Source organism: Poecilia formosa, unplaced genomic scaffold (assembly GCF_000485575.1).
Source record: "Poecilia formosa unplaced genomic scaffold, Poecilia_formosa-5.1.2 Scaffold341, whole genome shotgun sequence".
Taxonomy (NCBI): domain Eukaryota; kingdom Metazoa; phylum Chordata; class Actinopteri; order Cyprinodontiformes; family Poeciliidae; genus Poecilia; species Poecilia formosa.
The window spans coordinates 522,428-544,747 of record NW_006800280.1 but is presented as its reverse complement, the minus strand read 5'-3'; the positions used below and the strand labels follow the sequence as shown (position 1 = coordinate 544,747).

At 41.5% G+C, this 22,320-nt stretch overlaps 1 protein-coding gene across 3 annotated transcripts in view; it reads left to right on the top strand.

The window, feature by feature from the left end:
- The window catches only part of arhgef40 (Rho guanine nucleotide exchange factor (GEF) 40), a 44,872-nt gene that overhangs the window by 5,674 nt on the left and 16,878 nt on the right, over positions 1-22,320 (top strand). For 2 of the 3 annotated variants that reach the window (XM_016661755.1, XM_016661754.1), the window contains exons 1-17: positions 1,062-2,345; positions 2,413-2,502; positions 4,340-4,447; positions 8,861-9,146; positions 10,029-11,163; positions 11,333-11,568; positions 11,664-11,855; positions 11,970-12,084; positions 12,756-12,849; positions 12,994-13,080; positions 14,467-14,583; positions 15,040-15,138; positions 15,225-15,376; positions 18,565-18,703; positions 19,648-19,767; positions 20,163-20,354; positions 21,150-21,665. In XM_016661755.1, the coding sequence (XP_016517241.1) occupies positions 2,115-2,345; positions 2,413-2,502; positions 4,340-4,447; positions 8,861-9,146; positions 10,029-11,163; positions 11,333-11,568; positions 11,664-11,855; positions 11,970-12,084; positions 12,756-12,849; positions 12,994-13,080; positions 14,467-14,583; positions 15,040-15,138; positions 15,225-15,376; positions 18,565-18,703; positions 19,648-19,767; positions 20,163-20,354; positions 21,150-21,665 (3,909 nt within the window). In that variant the 5' untranslated portion in view covers positions 1,062-2,114. Of the gene's footprint in view, positions 1-1,061; positions 2,346-2,412; positions 2,503-4,339; positions 4,448-8,860; positions 9,147-10,028; positions 11,164-11,332; positions 11,569-11,663; positions 11,856-11,969; positions 12,085-12,755; positions 12,850-12,993; positions 13,081-14,466; positions 14,584-15,039; positions 15,139-15,224; positions 15,377-18,564; positions 18,704-19,647; positions 19,768-20,162; positions 20,355-21,149; positions 21,666-22,320 lie in introns of those variants that run through there. The other variant, XM_007573977.2, reaches the window with a different exon arrangement.

The following is a 22,320-nucleotide window of genomic DNA, read 5'->3' as shown; positions in this document are numbered from 1 at the left end:
TTCTGACCGATCTCATGCTAAGTCATAAAGCGCACTGGGCAACAATATCCGTTTTTAGAAGTACAAAGATGGTTAAGACATAACCCACAAGATCTGAAGCTTCAGCAGCAAAGAAAGGTGCTTCTACAAAGCGCTGACTCACGGGGGCTAAATGCAAAAAGAACATCATAGTTTCCAAATTTTTATGAGGAAGTTCTTTTCCCTTTCACTTCTTTCTTACGAAAGGATATGAACACGTTTGCAAGACACTCCACACAAAAGTATTAGAAATGGTGACATTTTCGACACTAAACTATACTGTCATCTTTTTTGGGGATATTTGATGCTTTGGTGGTACTAATTGCTTGAAAACTTCAATAAGTCTTTATTTGAGCAGATTTTTACCAGGTTTTACTTGAGGATCTTTTCATGTCTCTTAGCAAATTGAGTTCTTGGGTAGCTTTGACAATAAACGACAAGAGGTTTTAAAATTTACATTCGTGACATATTATTGCATACTCAATGATACGCCTCGTTGCTGTGTTGCTAAAAGCAGCTTTGATCCATCTTATTCCTTCTCCATTATTGCAACCATTGCACGTAAACAGACAAGTTACATTTTTGAATCTAAACATTTGTAGAAACTCGTGTGCACAGGCATGTGAACACTAACAACTCAAATTGGTTCGGAAAAGGAATGCAAGTTAACGGGTAGAGGCAAAAGAATGTCAAGGGAAAATTCTTGAGAAAAACTATTAGTCGCTAACGTTGCTGTGAAGAAATTGTGGCACATTTTTCTTTCTGTTGCTCCAGTTTATTAATGTTGGAAGACATTCATTTCTCTCAAGGTCTCTAAAGGGGCAGAATTTCAATTATACTTACACCTGGATTTTGACTACAGACCATGGCAAAGTATTTTCCTTTGAATATTTTTTTATTTATTCAATGGCCGGTTGATGACTCAGACTGAGATTAGTTCACTGAAGATTTTCCATCCAATCTGACCCCAAAAGTTAAAACTGCAGCAAAAATTCCAATAAAATACAATGAAATTTGTGGCCATAATGTAACAAAAACTTTAATCTGTATGTTTTTTTTTCAAGTGAAGGGAGTTTTTTTTCCTTTCTCTTATTTGGTTTGAAAAGTTAAGAATTAAGTATCTAGTTTCACACATTAGTTTACTGAAGTTTTGTTCACCAGGACCCAAAGTAATAATCGTATTTGTATCTGGAAAACTAATCCCTGTTGTCCACCAACACTTACGTAAGTTTAACTGTTAGCTTCTCTGAGCCCAGCACCGGTCCGCTGTTAATTGCTGCCATTTGCTTTCCATACAAGCTGGTAGTTTAGCTAATTATCGGCAGTAAATGGAGTCTAAGCAACTTTTGCAAAAACAAATTTCAAACTTTTATCCAGCGCCTTTCTACTTCCTGAGCTTGAGATTTCTGTTCAGACACTGGAAACTGGAACTGGAAACTGCACGTGACATTTGTTTGAACCTGAACTCTCGGCTCTATTTTCTCAATACCTATCTGTCAAAAGTTGGACAAGAAGGTAGCCACATTAAAAAACTCCGACCTCTTTCAAATACTTTCCTGTTTATATAGCTCATTCTGCCCTCCAGCGTGGCTAACCGCGTTTCGTCTATGTACACAAAACAAAACCCAGAGAATAATTCTTCCTGCTCCTGAAACTGGTTCCTCTGCCATAACCCCCCCCCACACACACACACACACCGCTTCCAGCTCATTCATTCCTGGCCGTCTCTCACTCGCCACTCGTCTTTTTTTCCACAGACCCTGCTCTCTTTGTTTCGTCTTTTACGACCGCTTTCGATCTATCCCCTTTCGTTCGTTGTAATTGTTCGGCCCAGTGGATGGAGAATCCAGACGTAATTGTTGTCAGATGACAGAAAGGCTTGTCGAGGCGAGGTTCAGCGCCGCATTGGGGTGGAGGGGAGGATGATTTGGGTATTGGAGGAGGGAGCGTAGGAAAACACGGAGAGAAACAGACTGAATGTCTAAGGGGAAATGTGAGGGGAGGAAGAAAAAAAAAGTTACAGGTTGCCATGCCAACAGCACAAGCAGAAAAATAAACAGCGAGGTCCTCGTGCTTCGCCGGAGCCGTGTTCTCAGATGCACGCGCATCTGCATCTGTCGGGGGAGTTTGCACTTTGTTTTGAACTAAGGGCAGAAGAGGGGGGGGCGTGGAAGGGGAGGGGGGTCACTGGCCGGCAGGGGAAATGTTTGACACTCCCCAGATCTTACAACAGGAAGCTGAAAGCGGCGTATCTGTGTATATTAATATGTGTGGGTGTCAGCATCGAGGGAGAGGAGCCGGCTGTTCAGCAGGACTCAAACCCAGACGTGAGAGTCCAATCAAGTGGTCCACTTTGGGATTATTAACCCTTTCCTCACTGTCTGTGTCTCTTAGGGTTCGGAGGCAATGGAGGACTGCGTGCAGGGGGCGCTCTCGTCACTTTATCCGCCGTTCGAGAGCACGGCACCACCCCTCCTCTCTCAGGTAAAATGAAAAGCACTCGCTGTACATTTATTGCAAGGCTACAAGTTTCCAAAAGTTCATACAACTCGGTTAATGAGAGGGTTAGAGAAGGAGCACTCAACCAAAACTTAACCAAAAGGTAGAATTGCTGAATGACCTAGGTTACACATTTTTCACATGTACCTCTCAAAAGATTGCTTGAAGTATAGCCTATTCCTTCTGACAGAGCTGTTGTGACAGTTAGTTTGTGAACTACATATCTCATATAACACCTTCCTTAAAGTTTTGCCCACAAATGATATCGTAAATGAAACTAAAGTCAGGGCTCTGTGATGTGCCATTTGCAAACATTACCTTTGTGACTACTTTGTAGCCAACCTGGTGGCATTGCACAGTAGAAAAACCCAAGCTTTAGCTTTAGCTTCATGGGTGATGTCTTGAGATGTTGCTTCACTATTCTTTCCCCATGATGCCATCTGTCAACCAGCTTGTGATGTTGCCTTTGGATTGATGACCTTTTCCTTCCTAAGTGGCCTTCCAGCCCATGTGGGTGCAGGATTTGCTTCCCTGTGGATAGAAACTCTCTCACCAGCTAAAGTCAGTATCGTCGCAAGGTCGTGCGCTCTTCTTCTTCTTGGATTGAGAGGCATGTTTCACACCAAAACATGTTGATACGAGGGATCCAGACTCAGTCTCCTTCCTCAACAGGATGATGACTGGACATGTCCATGATGTTTATATTGGCGTATTATTGGAAGCAGAAGACACTTTTAGACATCTGGAAGTTGTAACCGAGGGTGATTCAGATTTGTTGTGGATTTTCAGTTTTTAGACCTGCAAAATTTCAGTCACAATTGCTCTCATTTTCCCGTAGAAAATGAGTGTACTTCAGACTATATCGGTTACTGAACTTCAGTAATTGCTTTGTTTCCAACCAGTTTTCTTTGTTACCATGGACGAAATGGCAGTTTTGCTGATGTGATCTCAGGTCACGGTCTCAGAGCTTTCCCACACAAAGCCAAATCGATGACCATAACAACCCATGGCTTTTAGGGTATTGACACCCCTTCAACCTTTCCTTTGTTTCAGGATTGCCTGAGACTTAAACTTATCTATGTTGTATGTATTGTCTAACAAATAGTAGTGGGTAATTATGACCTTATAAGGTTTTTAGTTAATTTTGTTGACAAAATTTATTCTAAAAAGTGTGATGTGAATTGTTTTTCATATACTTTTGCTTGCATACCCCAAAATAAAAGCAGGGTCGGACTTGACGGAGTGAAATGGAGTATAGTGTTTTAAGAAAAACAGGTTTACATGCAAAGGATGTAAACCTTGAAAAGAGGTGTAGATCTACCTCTGTTAGAGGGGCACAGTCAATGTTCACTCCTACACCCATATGAGAATAGGAAGCAATATTTGAAAATTGATGTTCCCAGACGCTTTGCATCAAGTCTAACTGGTCGGGATCCATTTAGCAAAGACAGATGGGAAAAACAGTTTGGTCTCTAGATGAGAAAAGGTGGTAGAGAAATACTCTGAAAGACCTGCAACTGTAATTACAGGTAGTATTGCAATCTGTTGCCGCAGGAGGCAAAATGCAAATACACAGCATGCTTCTTATACTCGTACTGGTGAAAAATGTAAAAAAAATAAATAAATAAATAAATGAATAAATAAACAAGAAAAACAAGCATTCCTTTATGTAATGGTACTTTTGGTTTTTCACAGTTTATGGTTATAACATTAAAACAAAATTGGACCAAATAATACCAAATACTCATATCTAGTTTTTAACCTTAGTATTTTTTTTTTCTTTTTTGTCCATTTCTTTTCTGATCCTCCATTGTTTCTGCAGGTCTTCTCGGTCCTGGAGTCAACCTATCAACACGACAGCCTACGCTACCTCCTGGACTATTTCGTACCTGCCAAGCATCTCCTGCACAAGCTTCAGCAGCATGCTTGTGTGAGTTCCAAAGTGCAAGCGCGCTGCTTAGCGAGAACACCCACAGCGCCGCATAATCAGAAGCAGAATCTGCTGTCACATGCAAGAAGTCTGCTATGGGAAATGTGTCAGCTTCTTGAATCCTCTGGTGAAAGTTGTCCTCCCGCGATGTTTACGCTCGCGCCCCTGGGGACAGGCGATTGACCAGTCGGTCCAAGTCGAACCTCGAGTCGTCAAAGCAAATCGAGTCTTAAGCTTTATAGAGGTCGCAGGGTCGTTCAGCTGAGTTTAGAGAAATAAATGGAGTATTTAAAGTCGGCTTAGACACATCCAAGTCGAGATTTACGTTTTCTTCATGAGGATTAACATGAGGTCAAGTTCATGTAAGCTGAGATAGGAGACACATCTACTCAAATTCTGAAGGACGATGCCTTATTGGGTTTTTTCTTCTTCTGATAACTTCTAATCTGATCTTCAGGTTATTATTGAGTTCTAAAGTGAAGACCTGTGCATCGTAAATATTTAAAACACATTTCTTGCTCATTGAAGTTTGAATCCAGTACGTAGGCCTATAGAGAAATACCTCACCTTATGTTTTAGGATTTACAGGCAGACAAAGGGATGAGTTACCAAATGGACCAACTGGCCATGTATCCGATGGGTCAAAGGTTGAAAAGCTGAAGAACTGAAACTACCAAAAGCACAACAAAATGATCAAGAGAGTGACAAAAACAAGATGCATTGCAAAAAAAGAATGAAAGGCGATGCAAGACAAGACTAAAGAGAGAGAGAAAACGTGAAACAATTTGATAATCTGTACAATTGAAGTAAGAAAGACCTCAAACACGGTATGTGATTAAAAAAGCAATGTAGAAGTGATACAACAAGTACAAAAAGAAGCAAATGATTGATACAAAAACAAAATGGTTACAAAGTATCGCAACATGATGCAGCTGTCTGAGTAAGTTAAATTCAAAGATCAAGACAACTTTAAAGAGACGCAAAATAGAAACATTTTGACACCTCAATCTACAACTTATAGGCATCCTTACACTAACTAATTAGGGACAAAATAATTCATACTCCTGGTAGATTAAGGCATAAAGGAATATTTTTTTATTTTTTTATTAATGTTTCTTCAGTAAAAAAGTTTTGGAGCGGCTAAACTAGCATCCTGACCTCAATCTGATCATGAATCAGTGGAAGAAGAGAAAAAATAGGTTGATGTTGAGGAAGCCTTCCTGCCTCAAAGACTTTGAACTTATCACCAAATACAACTGGTAAAAATACCAGCAGAAACATGGTCAGAATTTATGAGAATACTGTCACGATAATAGAGATTTTTCTGTGGATCAGTGAAAATGAAAATCAAAACCGATGTTTAGTTTCTCAAACAGTATCTCCTTTTATATTTCTTTATTTTATTTTGAGAAATGGCCGTCTCATTTCTTAGCAAAACTAAAGTTTTTGGGTGGGATTAAAATAATTTTGATTCTAAGTCTGCCAGGAGTATGAGTCTAACCAAACCTATTACCAGAAATATCTTCTAATTCCCTCGTGTTTAGACCAAAGTTATATTATTTGTGGTAATTTGAGACAAAGTACACTTCCTAAGCCAGAAAAACCTTTAAAAGCAATTATAAGCATTAGCCGTTGACATACCGTTTGCAAGTATTTTCAGTCTAACACATGCTTGACCATGTCACTAGACAAACGATTTTTCACCATCCCAAATTTGCATCCAAACAAATCCAACAAACAAAATGAAAGACCGGAGACAATACTTATTGGAACACAAAGCATTGTGTTCCAATACAGGAGAGTATATACCTGTATTTTCATGTAGAAAACCAAAACAGATTACCTTCTTCTTTGGTCTTATTTTTATTTAATTGACTGCAGTGCAGCGTCACATACAGGCCAGTGTTAGTTACTATAAATTTGGATCATGTTTTGTGGTTTTGAAAGAATGATGAGAACTTTTGAAGAACTTTTTTTTGTGAGGACAAGACCGTAAGAAAATGTTTTAAATTCGCCGATTAAGATGTTTCACACAGAAAAGATAGAAATGACCAACATGCAGAAAAATGAAGCATAAGTGTGATATTTTGCTTTTTAATTCAACACTTCAATTGACCCCTGGCCTTTAACCCTAAAAGTAAAACACTATGTTAAAGACAACCATTTGCGAAATTTGTCTAAATCGAGCAAATTCGGGATTGCACTAGCCAAACAAATGATAAGCACTACATGCTCAAGCAAAACTCTGACGCTTAAATTTAGCAGCTCTTTCATTTTACTTTGTGAGACACTCGAAGGCAAAACAACTGATGGGCTCCAGTTCAAGGGTTCGTGCATCAGCTTTCTCGCATTTCTCTGTAGAGTTTTCCTCTCTAGACCCTCGGTAATATACACGTCCGCATGCAGGGGCTGTGAGCGAGCGATGTTTTCATTGTCGCTGAGTGGAGTTGCCTGGGACGGGAGTCAGACTCTGAGTCATGACAATAATTCCTTCCATATGTGATTGGGTTACTGCTGTGAGAGAAGGAGGAACTCGCAGAGCGGCAGTGGGGCTTTGGACGAGAGAATGGAGAGAATGAACATGACCTTCCTTCACTGTGCTTGTGTTGAGTGGTTGAAAAAAATGGGGGAAGATGTATTTTGCAGACCATAGTGGTGTGATTGAGAAATTTTGTAAAGTGGGAGCTGGGGGTAGCAGGGGGGAGAAGGCGCAGACACAGGCGTACATTGAGTGAAAAGTGGGTGGAGAGGACCGCAGGACACAGAAAGTTTCAGAATGTGGACTTGTTTATTACGCTAATGCCCAGCTCTGAAATACATTAGCCTTCTACTTGCCTGAAGCTTGCCCTGAGCTGGAGAAAAGACTCAGAAAGAGACAAAAGAAAGGCATAAGAGGAAGAAATTAAATAACGGGCAGCGAGGTAAGAGTAGGAAACATGGAGGAGAGGTGGAGGAAAGAATTTAATGTGATCACGTCTCTTGTGTCTGGAGGGAAGGGAGCCGCACCGGGTCAGTGTTTTAGACGTGACTGAGAATAGCAAAGCTGAGTTCAGGCTTTACGAGCTGAGATCTAGATCTGACACAGCATTCATTGAGCTCGAGTTACTTCTTTCATTAGGGAGCATTACTGTAATAGATCAATCCAGTAATAGCAGTGGAAGGCCTCTGCAGGACTCCATTCTTTGCCCAAATTCTTAAAGTCTTTCCAGGTAAAGAGTCTTTTTTACCCTAATTGAGTTAAACAAATGTTCTTCTCTCATACTGCTTTGTCAACTCGTATTTTCCTCCTATGAGCCAGGGGGCTTTGTGTTGAGTTGGTCACCTGTAGCTTGTTGTCTGACTCACAGTTCTCCACAGTTCTCCCCATTGTCTCAATTCATCAAAGCAGTTGTACAAATCGGAAAGGTCACATGAGTCATAAGGTTTTCTTTGGTACAAACATTAGGCCAGTTGATCAACCTTGTTACTGTCCAGTGCGGGATAGGTTCTAGAAATTCAGTTTGTCAGAGTGGCTAAGTTAAAGCAAAGCAGGTAGAAACTCACCCCTGCCTCTCATGAGATGGGGGTCTAAGATTGTGGCAGAGGGATAAAACAGCTCGTATCAATCTGGTATTTAGAGGTTACTTTCCAGAACTTTCATGGAACTTATTAGGTTTTATCTCTGAGCTTTATCTGTACTTTCCAGACATTACTGGGTTCTTTTTCTGATATTTTTCCTAAAACTTACATGTTACTTTCCTGGAAACTGAAACTTTTATTTACCATGCTTGTTACTTTTCTGGAAAATTTGAAATACTTTCCTCAAACTTTTTCAAGTATTATTACGGGGTTGTTTCCCAAAACTTAATGAGTACTATTCTGGAATTTACTGGGTATATTCAGGTTGTTTTATAATGTCATTTTAAATTTGGTATTTTCTCAGTACTTAGTTTCTGGAACTAACAAAGTATTTTCATGGACTTTTCTTGGAATGTTTGGGCACCTTTGTTGAACTTAGTGAATACATTCAGGAACCAGGCTGTATTGTGAGTTGATTAAAAAGTTATGTTTTCTTTTGAATTAAAAGCTGCTCTTTAATAGAATGTACTGATTACTTTTCTGAACCATCCTGGTTGTCAATCCAGACCTCACCGATTACTTTCCTGAAAAGTACCAGGTAAATTTTGGAAAAGCACCGGGTAAAATTAGGTAAAAATTGGTAACATTTTACCAGGTAAAATTTGGAAGCTATGTAGTTTTCATAACTTCCGAGAATGTTTATGAAAATAACCATTATGTTTCAGACTTACAGACTGTATTAATTAACAAATGACTCTGATGATGTTCAAATTAAAGACTTGGTTCACAAAATATACATTTTGTAAATATTTTTTTTTTGTCTCTCGCTAATCTATATGCCCTATTATCTCCCAGTCTCAGTATTTGGGATGCTTGTTCCTTCACTCCGGCTGGCCCCTCTGCCTGGGAGAGAAAGTGGTTGTTCAGCTCTCCACCTTGGACTGGAGGCTCCTGCGCAGTAATGACTTCTACCTGCAGGTGGTACCCTTTTCTACTCGCTGCCCACGACTGGCCCTAAAATGTCTGGCACCAGGGGGTCGTACTGTGCAAGAAATCTTGGTGCCCGAGTCACAGCATCCCCTGGTGTTCACCTCCGAGTGGCTCCACAGCATCAACAAAGAACGGGGTCACAAGAGAGAAGGTAAACTTTCTCGATTGGTCGTATCTGTCTGACTGACATAGTTAATTAAAAGAGGAAGCAACACTCAGCTACAAAGCTATTTTTCCCTCTTGATTTTCATGTTTTGAGATCGTTAAATACAGAGTTTAGCATTTTGTTGATATTCAGCATTTCAAAATCCAGTTATGCTTTTTCTTTTAAAGAGAAAAGACAATCATTTTCAAGGCAACGCATCTGCAAGTTGCGCTGTTTTGAAGTTTGTGCTCACAAAATTATACTTAATAAGCCATGAAACAAATGATAATTGTATAAGTGAGTCTGCAGAACTGAGCCTGATTGTTCAGAACAGCATGGAAGCCAGTTATTATCCAGGTCACAATCGTTCTCCATCTTAAGTGGACATGCATCCATTGAGCCAAGGATTGGAAAACACTTATCCCTTTGGCTTTGTTTGAAGTGACTGTGAACTTCCTGAAAGAGAAATTTTGCAAACTATAGCAGCCAAAACACTTCAACACTGATCATACTCTAGCAGGCCTAGAAATAACAGAAGAGCCTTTGTAAGAGAAACCTTAACAATAAAAAAACGACTGTTTGTTGTGACAGTTTATGACCTATGAATAAACCAAACAACCAACTAAACCAGTGAATCAATGTTATAGTTTGTTTGGAATAAATTATTCAGGCTTATAATTTAGATTCTCTGTGTAAACATTAAGCAATGACTAAGTTATGTTCAGTTTATCTGAAGTAATATTTACATTTCTCCAGTTCATTTTTTACCTCCTGGAATCTAAAAATATAGAATCAGATTAGGTTGTTTCGTAGCATAACTTAAACTAGAGGCACTTTTTTTAAATACAATTTTTGTTTGAACTCCATCCTTTGCCATCTTTTGCTTAGTTGGAGGGGGACTCGACACCTGTCTGGTCAGCACATGTGATGGCGTGGTAAGAGTGCCGTGGAAGGAAATAGTCTACCCAAAGTTCCTCCATGACCCTTCTGAGGAGCTTGGCCTGGGTTCCAACCGCCTTTCCAGTGAGGGGGGCAGCAGCCTCGGAGGGTGGGGTGGCTCCTCCTCAGGAGACATGGACTCCTGGTCCTGGGACGATGAAGATGATGACAGTCTACCACCAAACTGCATGGGCTCGGACCCTGCCATCAGACGGCGGCGCAGTGAAGACGGCCTTGGGCGGACTGCGAGGCAGCCTCAGATGGATGGGGATTATGTGGAGCTTTTGGAGCCCAGAGGAGGACCTGATGGAGGGGTTGATACCAAACAGAGGTACTTGGAGATGCACGGGATTTGTAAGACCAGAACTTTGCCCTTATGCAGGAGAGGTAAGGCCATCAAACTTCGCAAAGGAAAAGCTTGGGGTTATGCAAAACCTGAAAGATCAGGAAGCTTTCGGGGTGCCTATAGTACCAAGGAGAAGGAGGCAAATCCAAAGGATGACTTGCTACCGCCAAAACCTCCAACAACGGTTTCAGGATCTGCCAGAGTAAGACCGTCTTACTCCTCCTCTGCTCATGACTCAGATGAAGGAGATAAAACAAGCAGGGATAACAATAGCTTGGAAAGCCGCAGCCATTATTTTGATGTTCCACTGAAAGAAAGGAGACCTGGTGTGGGCAAGGAAAGAGACAGCAACGGGTTCCCACAACCGTCCCGAGATGGACACCAAAATAAAGACTCCCAGAGAAGCGACAGCTTAATAGCAAACGAAATCTACGACTTAAGCCATAAAAGTGGCCATGACGTTGAGGGCCAATCGGATCATGGCTCACATTCAGACTCTGTGTTTGAGGATGCAGATAAACCACTGAGTGGAGACACCGACGCTGTTACGCCAACATCGGACGCACCAGAGAGGCTATTTACTGGAGTCTCTGGAAGCAAAGAACCAGCCAATGTTCAGTCTAAGACAAGGAACTCATCGAAGCCGAAGATTCCAGATGAAAGGACTGAAGGGCAGACAGAGGACAGAGTGTGTCCCAGAGGAAAAGAAGTTAAAACAGCCGGATTCAGAGCTCCACGGTATGGAAATGTTACATTTTTCTCATGATAGATTACATACTTTCCTTATTCTTACACATGCATATTACACTGAATTGGATGGCACAAAGAAACCTCCAACTAATGAAAAAATGATACTCTATCCCCTCTACTGTAACCTCAGTAAGATCTTCCTGTGCTTTGTGTTTAGGAGGAAACGGAAGGGAAAGGGCGCCAAAGGAAAGGCTAGGTCTGGTGGCAAAAACCAAAAAGGCACAAAACTACAGGGTAAAAGTCCTCTGCCAAGTCCCACAGCCCACTCTGCAACTACAAAGCTGCTAATCCCAGAGGAAAGGAAGGCAGAGGAAACAGAAAAGATTGGTAAACCTGATGGAGTGCCCACAATTGACACTAAAGGGAAAGAAAACACAAGGAACGGCAGTGGAGGTGGGTGGGAAAACCTATTCAGCCGCAGTAATATTTGATTTTTTTAGTCCCCCTGGTATTCCTATTGTGCTATTTCTGTTTTTTCCATCTTCCAGCTGACACAGAAGATGGATCGTCGCCTGTTTGCAATGGTCAGTCAAGCACATCTTCATTTAACCACTTGACTGTGGAGGCTCGATCACCGGAGATGTGTCCTGACCAGATAAATGGTGTTACCTCTAAAGAGCCGGCGCTTTTAAGGGAACTGGATACAGAATTACTTCAGTCAGGGAAGCTGCAGCTGACAGGTGACCTCCTTTCATTCAGTCCTTCCTGTTTATTCTGCATTTCTCCCAAACAAGCCTGTCACATAGAGACAGGGTAGCAGTTTACCTTTAATTACAGACACCTCATCTCTACAGGTACAGTGGACAGATTGGGGCGAGCTCTGGTTTTCACAGATGCAGGTGCGTCTGAGGAGGGGTTCTGCTCGGAGGAGGTGGCGCGGGTTCTTTCCTGTTACCACCGGATCACTCGGTGAGTTTGTGTGTCCACTAAATATTGTTCTGATTCTGGCACATGATCTTCTTATTTCTCAATGTTTGTCTGTATAACAACAGCAACAACATACACCACCTCTACTGACAATGCTGGTGAAGATGTAAAAAGCCCAGAAATAATCTTTGATTGCAATAGGATAAAGTCACCCTAAGCATTCGTCACACAACGTCTGCAATAAAAAATATTTGAAACCCATGCATGTTTTTTAGTTTTTAAAGGTAGAGTTTTGAGGAACTTTTAATGACCAACATTTCTCTTAGCCACTCTTCAAAATGGGGAAAAACAAGAGAAGATTTTGAATTGCGCAGTCCAACGACCCCCGCTGGACTGCGCACGGAGTAAAAAACTTGTGGGGTCTAAATGACCCTGTCTCTTAAGAGGGTTAAAGCTCACAGGTGTGCAGGATATCAAGAGCTTGATTTGTGATTTGGGGCTTGTCTCTGCGGGTTTATGGTGAGGACTGTTTGTGAAAGAGGCCATTGATGTTCTAACAGGTATTTCTTTGTCTTAAGCTTTTTACACGCCTCATATTAAACAAATACTTTCCGATTTACAAACTTTTCTGACCACTGTGGCTCTTTGAAAGCACGTTTTCTTTAAAAACTGTTTTAATCTTACATTCACCTTTGTTTATCATCCCCCATCAGGCCCGAAGCCAAAGAAAAGGGACTAACTGTGCTAATAGACAGCAGATGCTCCCAACCATCTAGTCTTTGCCTTTCTGCTCTTAAACGGTTCCAGGTGAGGCGAAGGGAAAACAAAGGAGTTGTTAAGACAAATGTGCCATTTTTTTTTTTTTTTTTTTTTTTTTTTTGCTTGTGTGCTTTAATTGTCCTACAAAAGGGCTGGTAGCACAGACGCATGTGTTTTCTGTGTGTGTTCCAGGTCTTGGTTCCTGGCGGTCTAGGGTCTGTGTTGGTCCTGATGGAGGAGCAGCAGGAGTCCCTTTCCTTAGCTCTAGATGGGACAGAGGTGACAATATCTAGGAAAATATCGCTGTTTCACACAAATGTGAAAACTTTTAGAGTATTTGAAAATGGCTAAACTCATGTAAATGTGGGTCCAGCTTACTAGTTGCTAGTGTTCCAAAACTGAGAGGACTTATGGAGTTTTCTACAAACTCACTGCAACATGATGTCTTTCTATTCTAGGGAAGGGAACTATTGCTAACTATATTTCTCATCCTAAGAGTAACTTTAAAAGAAAATTTAATTAAGTGTTAAGTGTACTTCTAAATGTCACCGTCTTACCTGCACCAGACAGTATTATAATCTCCCTAAGTCTGAAAAATCAGTGAGTAGTTCTTACTTTAAAGTTGAGCAAATGGCCATTTCCAAAACTGATTTTTAATTATGTTTTTTACATCAATTATGGTTGCTGTTTATGCAAGTTTTATTTCGAAAAGGCGTGGAGACCCATGGCCTCTTACAAATAATGTTTAAAAGATGATACATTATGGGCCGGGCCAGACTTTAAAAAGGCCTCACTGGGGTGGAAGCTCAGAGCACTGAGTTTCAGGGCCGGCAACTTTCTGTTTCTTTTTTTTAATGAATTTATGTTTTGCTAACAATGTTCTTATTTTAATACAGTTGGATTTTAATGAATATAAACAATAACTAAGTAAGCCAGGCAAGTCCGACATAACAATAAGATGTAAGAGCATAATCCATACCACCTCGGGTTTTTTGGTGCATTTCAGTGATTTTGCCCCGTTTTCACCATCTGGCAGTAGACATTATAAATGGATGTGTAAGCCTACCTAACCTACCAGAAAACTACTTTTATTTCATCTGAACCCAGCAGTTATTAACTCATAGATTCAAATTTATTTCTGATATTTCACCACATAAAACTTGTTCAGACAGCTGTTAGCTACACATAAGCTACTGCTTCCTTGTAACTAAACAACAGAACGCTGTTACAAAAAAGAAACCTCTCTCTTTAACATAACTATAATCAGATTTTCTATTCTGAGTTCTTCTAGTTATATTATGTTGGATTCCATCTGCCTTGGAATAAATTCACTTTGTGCTTAAGCCTCGGGGTGCATGCTGCACATTTACACATTGCAAGTTCCTCTATGAATCAAGTCAGAACTTGCATCTGTCAGCTCACATGTTTTTCATGCACACTTGCAGAGCAAATTTCTTTGTGACATGTGGTTTGCATTACGGCTTGGCAGCACCAAACCTTTGGTTGTTAAAGGAAAATCCCGCCCAAATGATGTTAAAACTGTTAGGAGAGAAGAGTTCTCCTGGATTTTCACCTCGTTTTTCACTGCTTATGATACTGTTTGCCAGACTTTCTCATCCTGTCCTGGTGCTAATGTTTTATTGCATCTTTACATTCTCTCCTCAGACCCACATTGTGCGCGGTACAGGAGTCCTTCAGCAATATGTAGACAGTCAGCAGCTCCCTAAACAGCTGGACGGAGACTTCAGTCACACTCACTCAGACTGGCTGACATTCAGACTGGTAAAAATCCTGCTTCGCTTTGTTTTGGTGACATTTGTTCCATTCAGAGGATTAGGGCCACTGGGGAAAAAAAAAAAAAAATCTGACTTTTTTTTCTCAGAATTCTGATTTTAATCAGTTTAGTGATTATTTTCCATATAGTAAACAACTGACATACACCTAAAGTGTTTTGTTATTTATTTGGATTTTGGTGTAGATTGGCACAGTGTCAAAATTCCGAGTTAAAGTCAAAATCTTATAATTTATTTATTTATTTTTGGTGGCCGTAATCCTCTTCCGTACATTCTTGATTAAATCCGATGGGATAGTTTCCCCAAAAACAATGTTTGTAGTTTTCATTCCTCTAGTTTATGTGAAGCCGATGAACACAAAAATGAAGAAGGCGAGCTAATGGCAGGAATAGGAAAGCTTCAACCAAACCTTCACATTTGCTTTACTCATCTCCCCCCCAAACAGAGGTTGGAGAAACTGACAGAGCGTTGTGAGAGCGCCCTCTCTCTGCTCGGAGAAGCCCTGCAGTCCATGGAGATGGAGGAGATGCCGAATGACATCAAGGTTGACTGCGGTCACTACATCATCACATGCTTTGTGTCCTTTGTCGGAAAGAGGTCTGAAAATGTTGAAACAATGATCTCGTCCAGGCTGTCCCTGAGAGCATTGACAAACACAAGCAGCTCATGGCGAGTGTGCTGGCTGACCAACGCTTAACTGAACTGCAGCAGAGGGGCGGAGCCTGGCTAGCGGGACTGACGAACTGTTCGTCTGGACTGGCGCAGAGGTCACCTGACTGCAGGTACCACACACCTGAGTTCACCTGGAGCTTCATATTAAACTAATACTAGGAAACTAATACTGAAATGTTCACACATTCATCTGCAGTTCAGATGGATGTGTGAACCATCACAATGCTTTTCTTCTAAAAGGGGTGGGGGAATAATGGAGAGATGAACGGAGATAAATACAAGAACATCCTGGAAATAAACTTTAACAACAACAACAAAAAACACCAGTTTCATTGGAACACTTTACATTAAAGAATATGCATAAGTATTGAAAACTGATGTTCACAGAAACTATTCATTCAGTCTGGCTAGACTTGAGCTATTGAACAAAGAAGAATGCAGCTGCAATTATGGTAAAAAGTGATTCAACAAACTTCTGTCTGCAGTTGACAGAACATGTTTTGAAAAGGTATCCTTTTCCTTCCACTTTATAATTTTATATATCAGTGACGTGCGGTGAGGTTCACTGCTGGTGAGGCACTGACTTATGACTTAGACACCATGCATGTTTTTGGACGTATGGAAATTTCGCGCATGCATACAACGCTGGAGGGCAAAAAGATTAATAATTTACATGTCATCAATAGCCGCGTTAACTCAGTGAAACTTAGAAATGTAGGTACTGATTTCGTGCTATGATCCACAGCAAAGTTATCTGTATTCGTCAAGCTACGCAGACTCGTTGCCATATCAACTGACAACAATGCCACTTCATGTTTTAGGATTTAACGCCAAAAAAACATTCAAGAATTTTGCACACAGAACAGAACATTCAGTCTGTTGTAGTATGTTTGAAGCTTAATGTTTAATTAATACATAATTGCTGTGGTAGATTAGCTACCGCTTCTACTTTACTGAATTGTTTAGACATACAAACTGTAGCCCAAAAAACGCACATTTCATAAAAAAAAGATCTTATTGCTGTCTTACCTTTATGTATCAATGAAATCCATGTGCCGCTAATTCTGCAGAAAAATATCCGTTCATCCAAAGCCAAGTCTATCCTCGGCATGTCTTTTCTACTCCGTTTGAGAATCGTCAAACTGTCTCGAAGCAAAACTTTCAGATCCGGTGTTGGTCTTCCTTTAGTTATTATCTCCTGCTTCAATTGAAAATCCACTTTAGAAAACTGTTTATGTGTAGAAATGTAGTCTTTCATGTTGACGTCGGAAGAGAGGAGAAAACAAATATATCGCTGTACTTTACTTATTTACTGTATGGCTAGCTCCATAGCTAGCTCACTGTGTCTCACTCTGCAGTTGTACAGTCACAATATCTGGGATCATGAGCGCCCCCTGCCATGAGGCAAGAGAACTGCCTGCCTCCCCTGGAGTCTGTACTCTGCCGCTTCTGATCGCTCCTCCTCACACAAAACACGATACACACACAGTCGGTGACAAAAAAAAACACTGTACATTATATACATAAGCGAAATTATGGAAAATCAGTCCATATATTAAGTGTTTTTTAGCCATTTATTACCGGCGTACAGACAGGACGAACTTGCTCTCATAGAATGGCAACCGGTGCTCTTAGCGAGAGGTTGCGCAATCCCAGGTGAGGCTCAGCTCGCTGCTGCCTCACCGGCTTCGCTTCTGAGCATTTGAATGGGAAAATGCGAAAATCCAGTGATTTTGAAGAAAAAATAATCAGAATTGGTTAAGCTAAGTAAAAAATAGGTACTTTATAGTACAAACCACAGGGTGAACATAGCAATGTAAATGGTTTTATTATTTCATATTATTTTTCCATGATGACGTGACCGCACTAAACATAATCCCATAAAACCCGCTGAACTTTTTAGTTGCTTCGTGACTGGGGTGTGAATACTTTAACTTGAGGCACATGGTCTGTTACTTTTTTGCCAATAGAACATCTGGCCTTTTTGTTTTGGGTATGTACTGCAGGTTTTTGTCCCTCTTATCAGACATGGCACCCGGTTTTTTGGCTATCTTTACATCTTGTCAAGTCTTTGACCATATATCATTACAGACTACGCATTGAAAACCAGGCAGATAACAAACTGAGCTTTGTTTGTTAGTGTTGGCATTGCCACTCAGCTGATGATGCATCCTCCTACGACATTCTGAAAGTAGTTAGTGGTTCAGCCACAACACCCTCTACCCCCACCGACACACAATTTGTACCATTCATATAGCAAGAGTTTATAGGGAACTACTTCAAACTGAAACTGGTTGTATATGCCATTAGTACGACTGCAGGGATATAAAAAACTGTTTCCTCTTATGTTTCTTCTCTTTTGAAACCTAAATGTTTTAGGTTGTTAAAACAAGAAAAACGAATAAAGTTATCAAAACCAACCTGAAGAGGTATTTACCATCTACTGTAAAATCATGAATTAAGTGATTAACCACAAGTTTGACTCCTTTAGTCAAAAACAGGCCTAATTCAGGTTTTGGAATTGCCTAGTCAAAGTCTAGACTTAAATCCAATTGAGATGTTGTGGTGTGACCTTAAACAAACAAAGCTCTCAGATGTGGTAAAAAACAAAAACAATTCTGCTAGGAAGAGCTAACATGCCTCCACAGTGATGGCAAAGACTCAGATGGTTGGTTCAAATAGTTTCTTCTCTCTAAAAGATCAAATAATCAATTGAAAACTTTTTTATGTGTTTTCTCAAGATGTCCTGGCCTGGTATTAAAGTCTGAATGAAAATTTGAAACATTTAGGTGTCACAAAAAGAGGAGTCAGAGGAAACAAATCTATGTTCACATCAAAGCACACAGTCTTCTAGTTTGTTGTGGGTACAGAAGTTGAAACATGTTAAGAGTCATTGGTTCGAAAACAGTTGCCTGAATGTGTCATGTTTTTTTTTTTTATTCTTCAGTCACAGAAGCAAAATGTTCCGACCTACTGCAGTTTGCTTTCTTTGTTAAAACGCTCCGCTCAGGGTTAAGATTTTTAATCAGGCTGATAATTAGACGAAACAACAAGACTTTTTCGATTACAGCAAGGTCATGACAAACACAACCGCTGTAATTGGACCACCTCTGTGACTCGTTTGGTCTTAAATGACATGAATGGCTCCTGTTTGAAATATTGTTAGGTTGAGATGAGTTGGGTTTAAACACCACTCTCTGGTAAACTTAGAAAAGTTGTGACAGAAATACAAACCAGATGGAAATAAACTTGATTTTTGGAATGAAAAACAGAAACGGAACTTTCTGGTCTGCTACAGGGCTGCTCTCAATGCCACTTCGCAACTCTACGACGGCGTGGACGATGCCCTCCATCGGCTCGTCCAGGTTTCCAACCGGCGAGGTCGTGACCTGGAAGCACTGGGACGACTGGCAGGAATGGTGGACAAACTGGAAAAGGTGTGTGTGGTTTTACTTACTTCACTTTTATTTATTTTTTTACGATTTATCCAAAGCAATCATTTGAAAGGTTAACGTTAGCCTGGTAAAAACCAGCCTCTGGTTCTGTGCTTTGCTTCGTACACAGGGTCTTGGCCCTCAACAAACAATTGATAGCTGGAGGCATGAACTCTGTTAAGGTTTTAAACTTTACCTAATTGCTCATGTTTGCCCCAATCGCTGACATCTGCCTAGTCACAAACATTTGGCCCAATCGCTAATGTTTGGCCATGACATATGTAATGTCTCTCAGAAATCGGAACGTGCCTGCACTGTAAATAACCATCCCCCTGTGCAAAGAAAGAAATGCAGAGCAAAGTGTTTCTTCAATATTTGGAAGCGTGGCTAATGGCAGCGGAGGAAGTGAACGTATGACTTCCTCCGCTGCCATTACTAAAACCAAAGGCAGGTAGTCTAAAATTCTAAAACAGCACAGAAAATCAATATCACAACTTATTCTGTTCAATGATTGGACCGGCTTAAATTCTACCAGAGGGATCCAAGCCAATGGGAGAAATCTTCAGACTGAGCAATGAAGGAAGATGAGAATTGAGAGGAATTGCATATAGGCAATGATCAGGATAGGAAAACTTTTTCAACTTTTTACTTCTTCTTACCGGGGATTTATACTACTGTTCATCCTTGCTGTTACTTCCCTTTTTCGCGCTCAAAATGGACTTGGTGGAAACTCCTAGACTCACTTCTTCTTCTCACGTTTTTTTTTTTCACTTCCTGTCAACATCACAGCCAGACAAAACAACACCAGTAGCAACAGCCTCAGATTTCCTCGTCTTCATTTCCTCTCTTCTGCCGTCTTGTCCTGTGACTTCATGTTGCGTACAGTGACTCATGCCCCCTCCACCACTAACCCTCCCTTCCTGTCTCTGTCGACCTTTGACCCACAGTGTGACAAGGAGATTGAGCAAGTACAGTCCCAGCTGGAGGAATACAAGGACCCTCCTCTGTCTCTCAGCAGGCTGTCGCTGAAGCAGCAGAAGTTCAGAACGTTCAGAGAAACGGCCAACGTGAGTGACACAAAAAAACACTATTAGTGCAACGGCAGCAGTTTCACGCAAAAAAAAGAAAAAGTTATCAAAAATCATCAGACGTCATAAGAGCTCATAGTGGGAATTAGATCCAGTCTGCTGATCTGAGGGCGTCTGTCTGTGGGAAATCTAATCCACAGAGATGCCACAAGCCACAAGGCTTTATGGGATTTATTGCTAACAGCCCAAAAGCAGACGTCTCAGGACGCCCACCCACCCATTTAATTCTAACAATGGTCATAATGTTTTGACTGATTTGTGTCTAACAAAATAACCAGTCCTTGAAAAGGGTTTGAAAAATGACCAAATTAATAATAAATAACCTGTTATCAATGTAGAATTGAACTGAACTTAAATATCTCGTCCTGCTTCAGGAGCTGCACAGCGACACTCTGTCGGTGCTCAGCGATCTGGAGGGCTGGTGCGAGCTGAACTGGGCCGGCCTCAGCGACATCCAGATCCGACTCCCCCCAGTGAGGGAGAAGCTGAGAGACATGTCCCACTGTCTGTCCGACTGCTGGACTACTCTGGACAACACCCAGAGGCTGCTGTCCACACTGACAGAGGTAACACGGCGCAGGACGACGCTGAGGCATCAACGTCTTCACCTGTCTAACCCTGCTTTCAATCAATCATTCCAGTTTTAAAAATTACAAAGTTTCAAAGAAAACACAATACAGTCAACAATTGAATAAACATCAAATGTGTTGGTCAATATTACATTTGTTATGGTTCGAAATCAACTCTAGTCTAGATTTAAAGGAACTCAGTGTTTCAGTTATTTTGCAGTTTTAAGAACGTTTGTTCCAAATTTGTGGTGCATAGAAGCTGAATGCTGCTTCTCCATGTTTGGTTCTGGTTCTGGGGATGCAGAGCAGAACCAGAACCAGAACCTGAAGGGTCTGGAAGGTTGATACAACAGCAGCAGATCTTTAATGTATTGTGGTGCTAAACTGTTCAGTGATTTATAAACTAACAACAGTATTTAAAGTCTATTCTCTGAGCTACAGGGACTTTAAAACTGGTGTTATGTGCTCTAACTTCTTGGTTTTAGTGAGAACACCAGCAGCAGCGTTCTGGATCAGCTGCAGCTGTTTGATTGATTTGCTGGACAGACCTGTGAAGATGCTGTTGTAGTAATCAATGTGACTTAAGATAAACGCATGTATGAGTTTCTCTAGATCTTGTTGAGACATTAGTCCTCTAATCCTGGAGATGTTCTTCAGGTGATGGAAGGCCGACTTTGTGACTGTCTTCATGTGACTTTGAAGGTTCAGGTCACTACTCCCAGGTTTCAGACCTGGCTGCTACTTAAACAATGAAACTGGATTTAATTTAATTGAACTGTACTTTCTTGTTAGGCAACCCAGTGGTGTGATGCGGTTTCCTCCACCCCTTCCTCCCCCACCGCCTCCTCTTCCACCTGCCCGCTGGCGTCCCTTCCTCCGATCCCCCCGTCTCGCTTCCAGGACGCACGGTCCTTAGCCATGGAGCTGGGAGGCGGGGCCCTGCTGGACCTCTGGACCCAGACAGTGGAGCGCTACCAGCGGACCGTGGCACAGGTCAAACCTCGTTTCCTCCACTCCGAGCGGACGCAGAGCCACGGCCAGGGGAAGGCCAAGACGCCGTCCGGCAGCACCTTCTGGGACCTGGTGGGGCCCGACGGGGAGGGCGACTGGGGACTCGGAGGAGGGGACGGGGGCCTGCAGTCCTGGGGGTCCCTGGCGTCGCTGTTCAGGCCTCAGACCTGCTCCACTCTGAAGATAGGAGAGGACAAAGGGAACCGGAGGGACGGGTCAGCGGGGAACGTAGGTGGAGCAGGAGGAGCCGGTGGAGGGAAGTTTCTGCAGAACCTTCTGAATCCTGGGAAGAAAAGTGTGAGTTGGTTTCTGTTTGTCCTCATTGCATCAGATCTGTTCTGTCTTCTTTTTAAGTGTACTAAGCTATTTGGACTAGAAACTGGATAAAAAATACATGGTGTGATTTCGTGCTTTTGCAGTGCTCATGTGACAGACCAGCACACATCATTGCATAACTGTAGTTCAAACCAAATGGTACTTGATCATCAACATTTATTTCATGAAAATCTAAAAAACTGAGCATTAGTATTCTCTCCCCTGAGGAGTAAATGGCTCCTAGAGCAGCAATAGGTGAACCTTCAGCCCAGTCTCAGGTTTTCGTGTCTGGGGTTTCACAGGTTTTTTCATAAGATTTAGTTCCATTCATCTCCCTTTGCTCATCTCGACTGAAGACGAGGGCCCCCACACCATGATGCTGCCACCAACCATGATTCTTAATGGAGATGTGTCAGTGGTGATGTGCAGTGTTACTTTCCCACCTCCCACAGTGCTTTACATAAAGATCAAAACATTCAATTTTGGGTTCATCTGGTCAGAGCACATTTTTCATGTGTTTACTGCCCCCTACAGGACTTTTAGCAACCAGCAAATGGGACTTCCCATGGGCTCAACACCTTTCTTCTTAACTAAAGGCTCCACAGGTTGTTCCCTGATCTGCATGAGAAAGAAATGC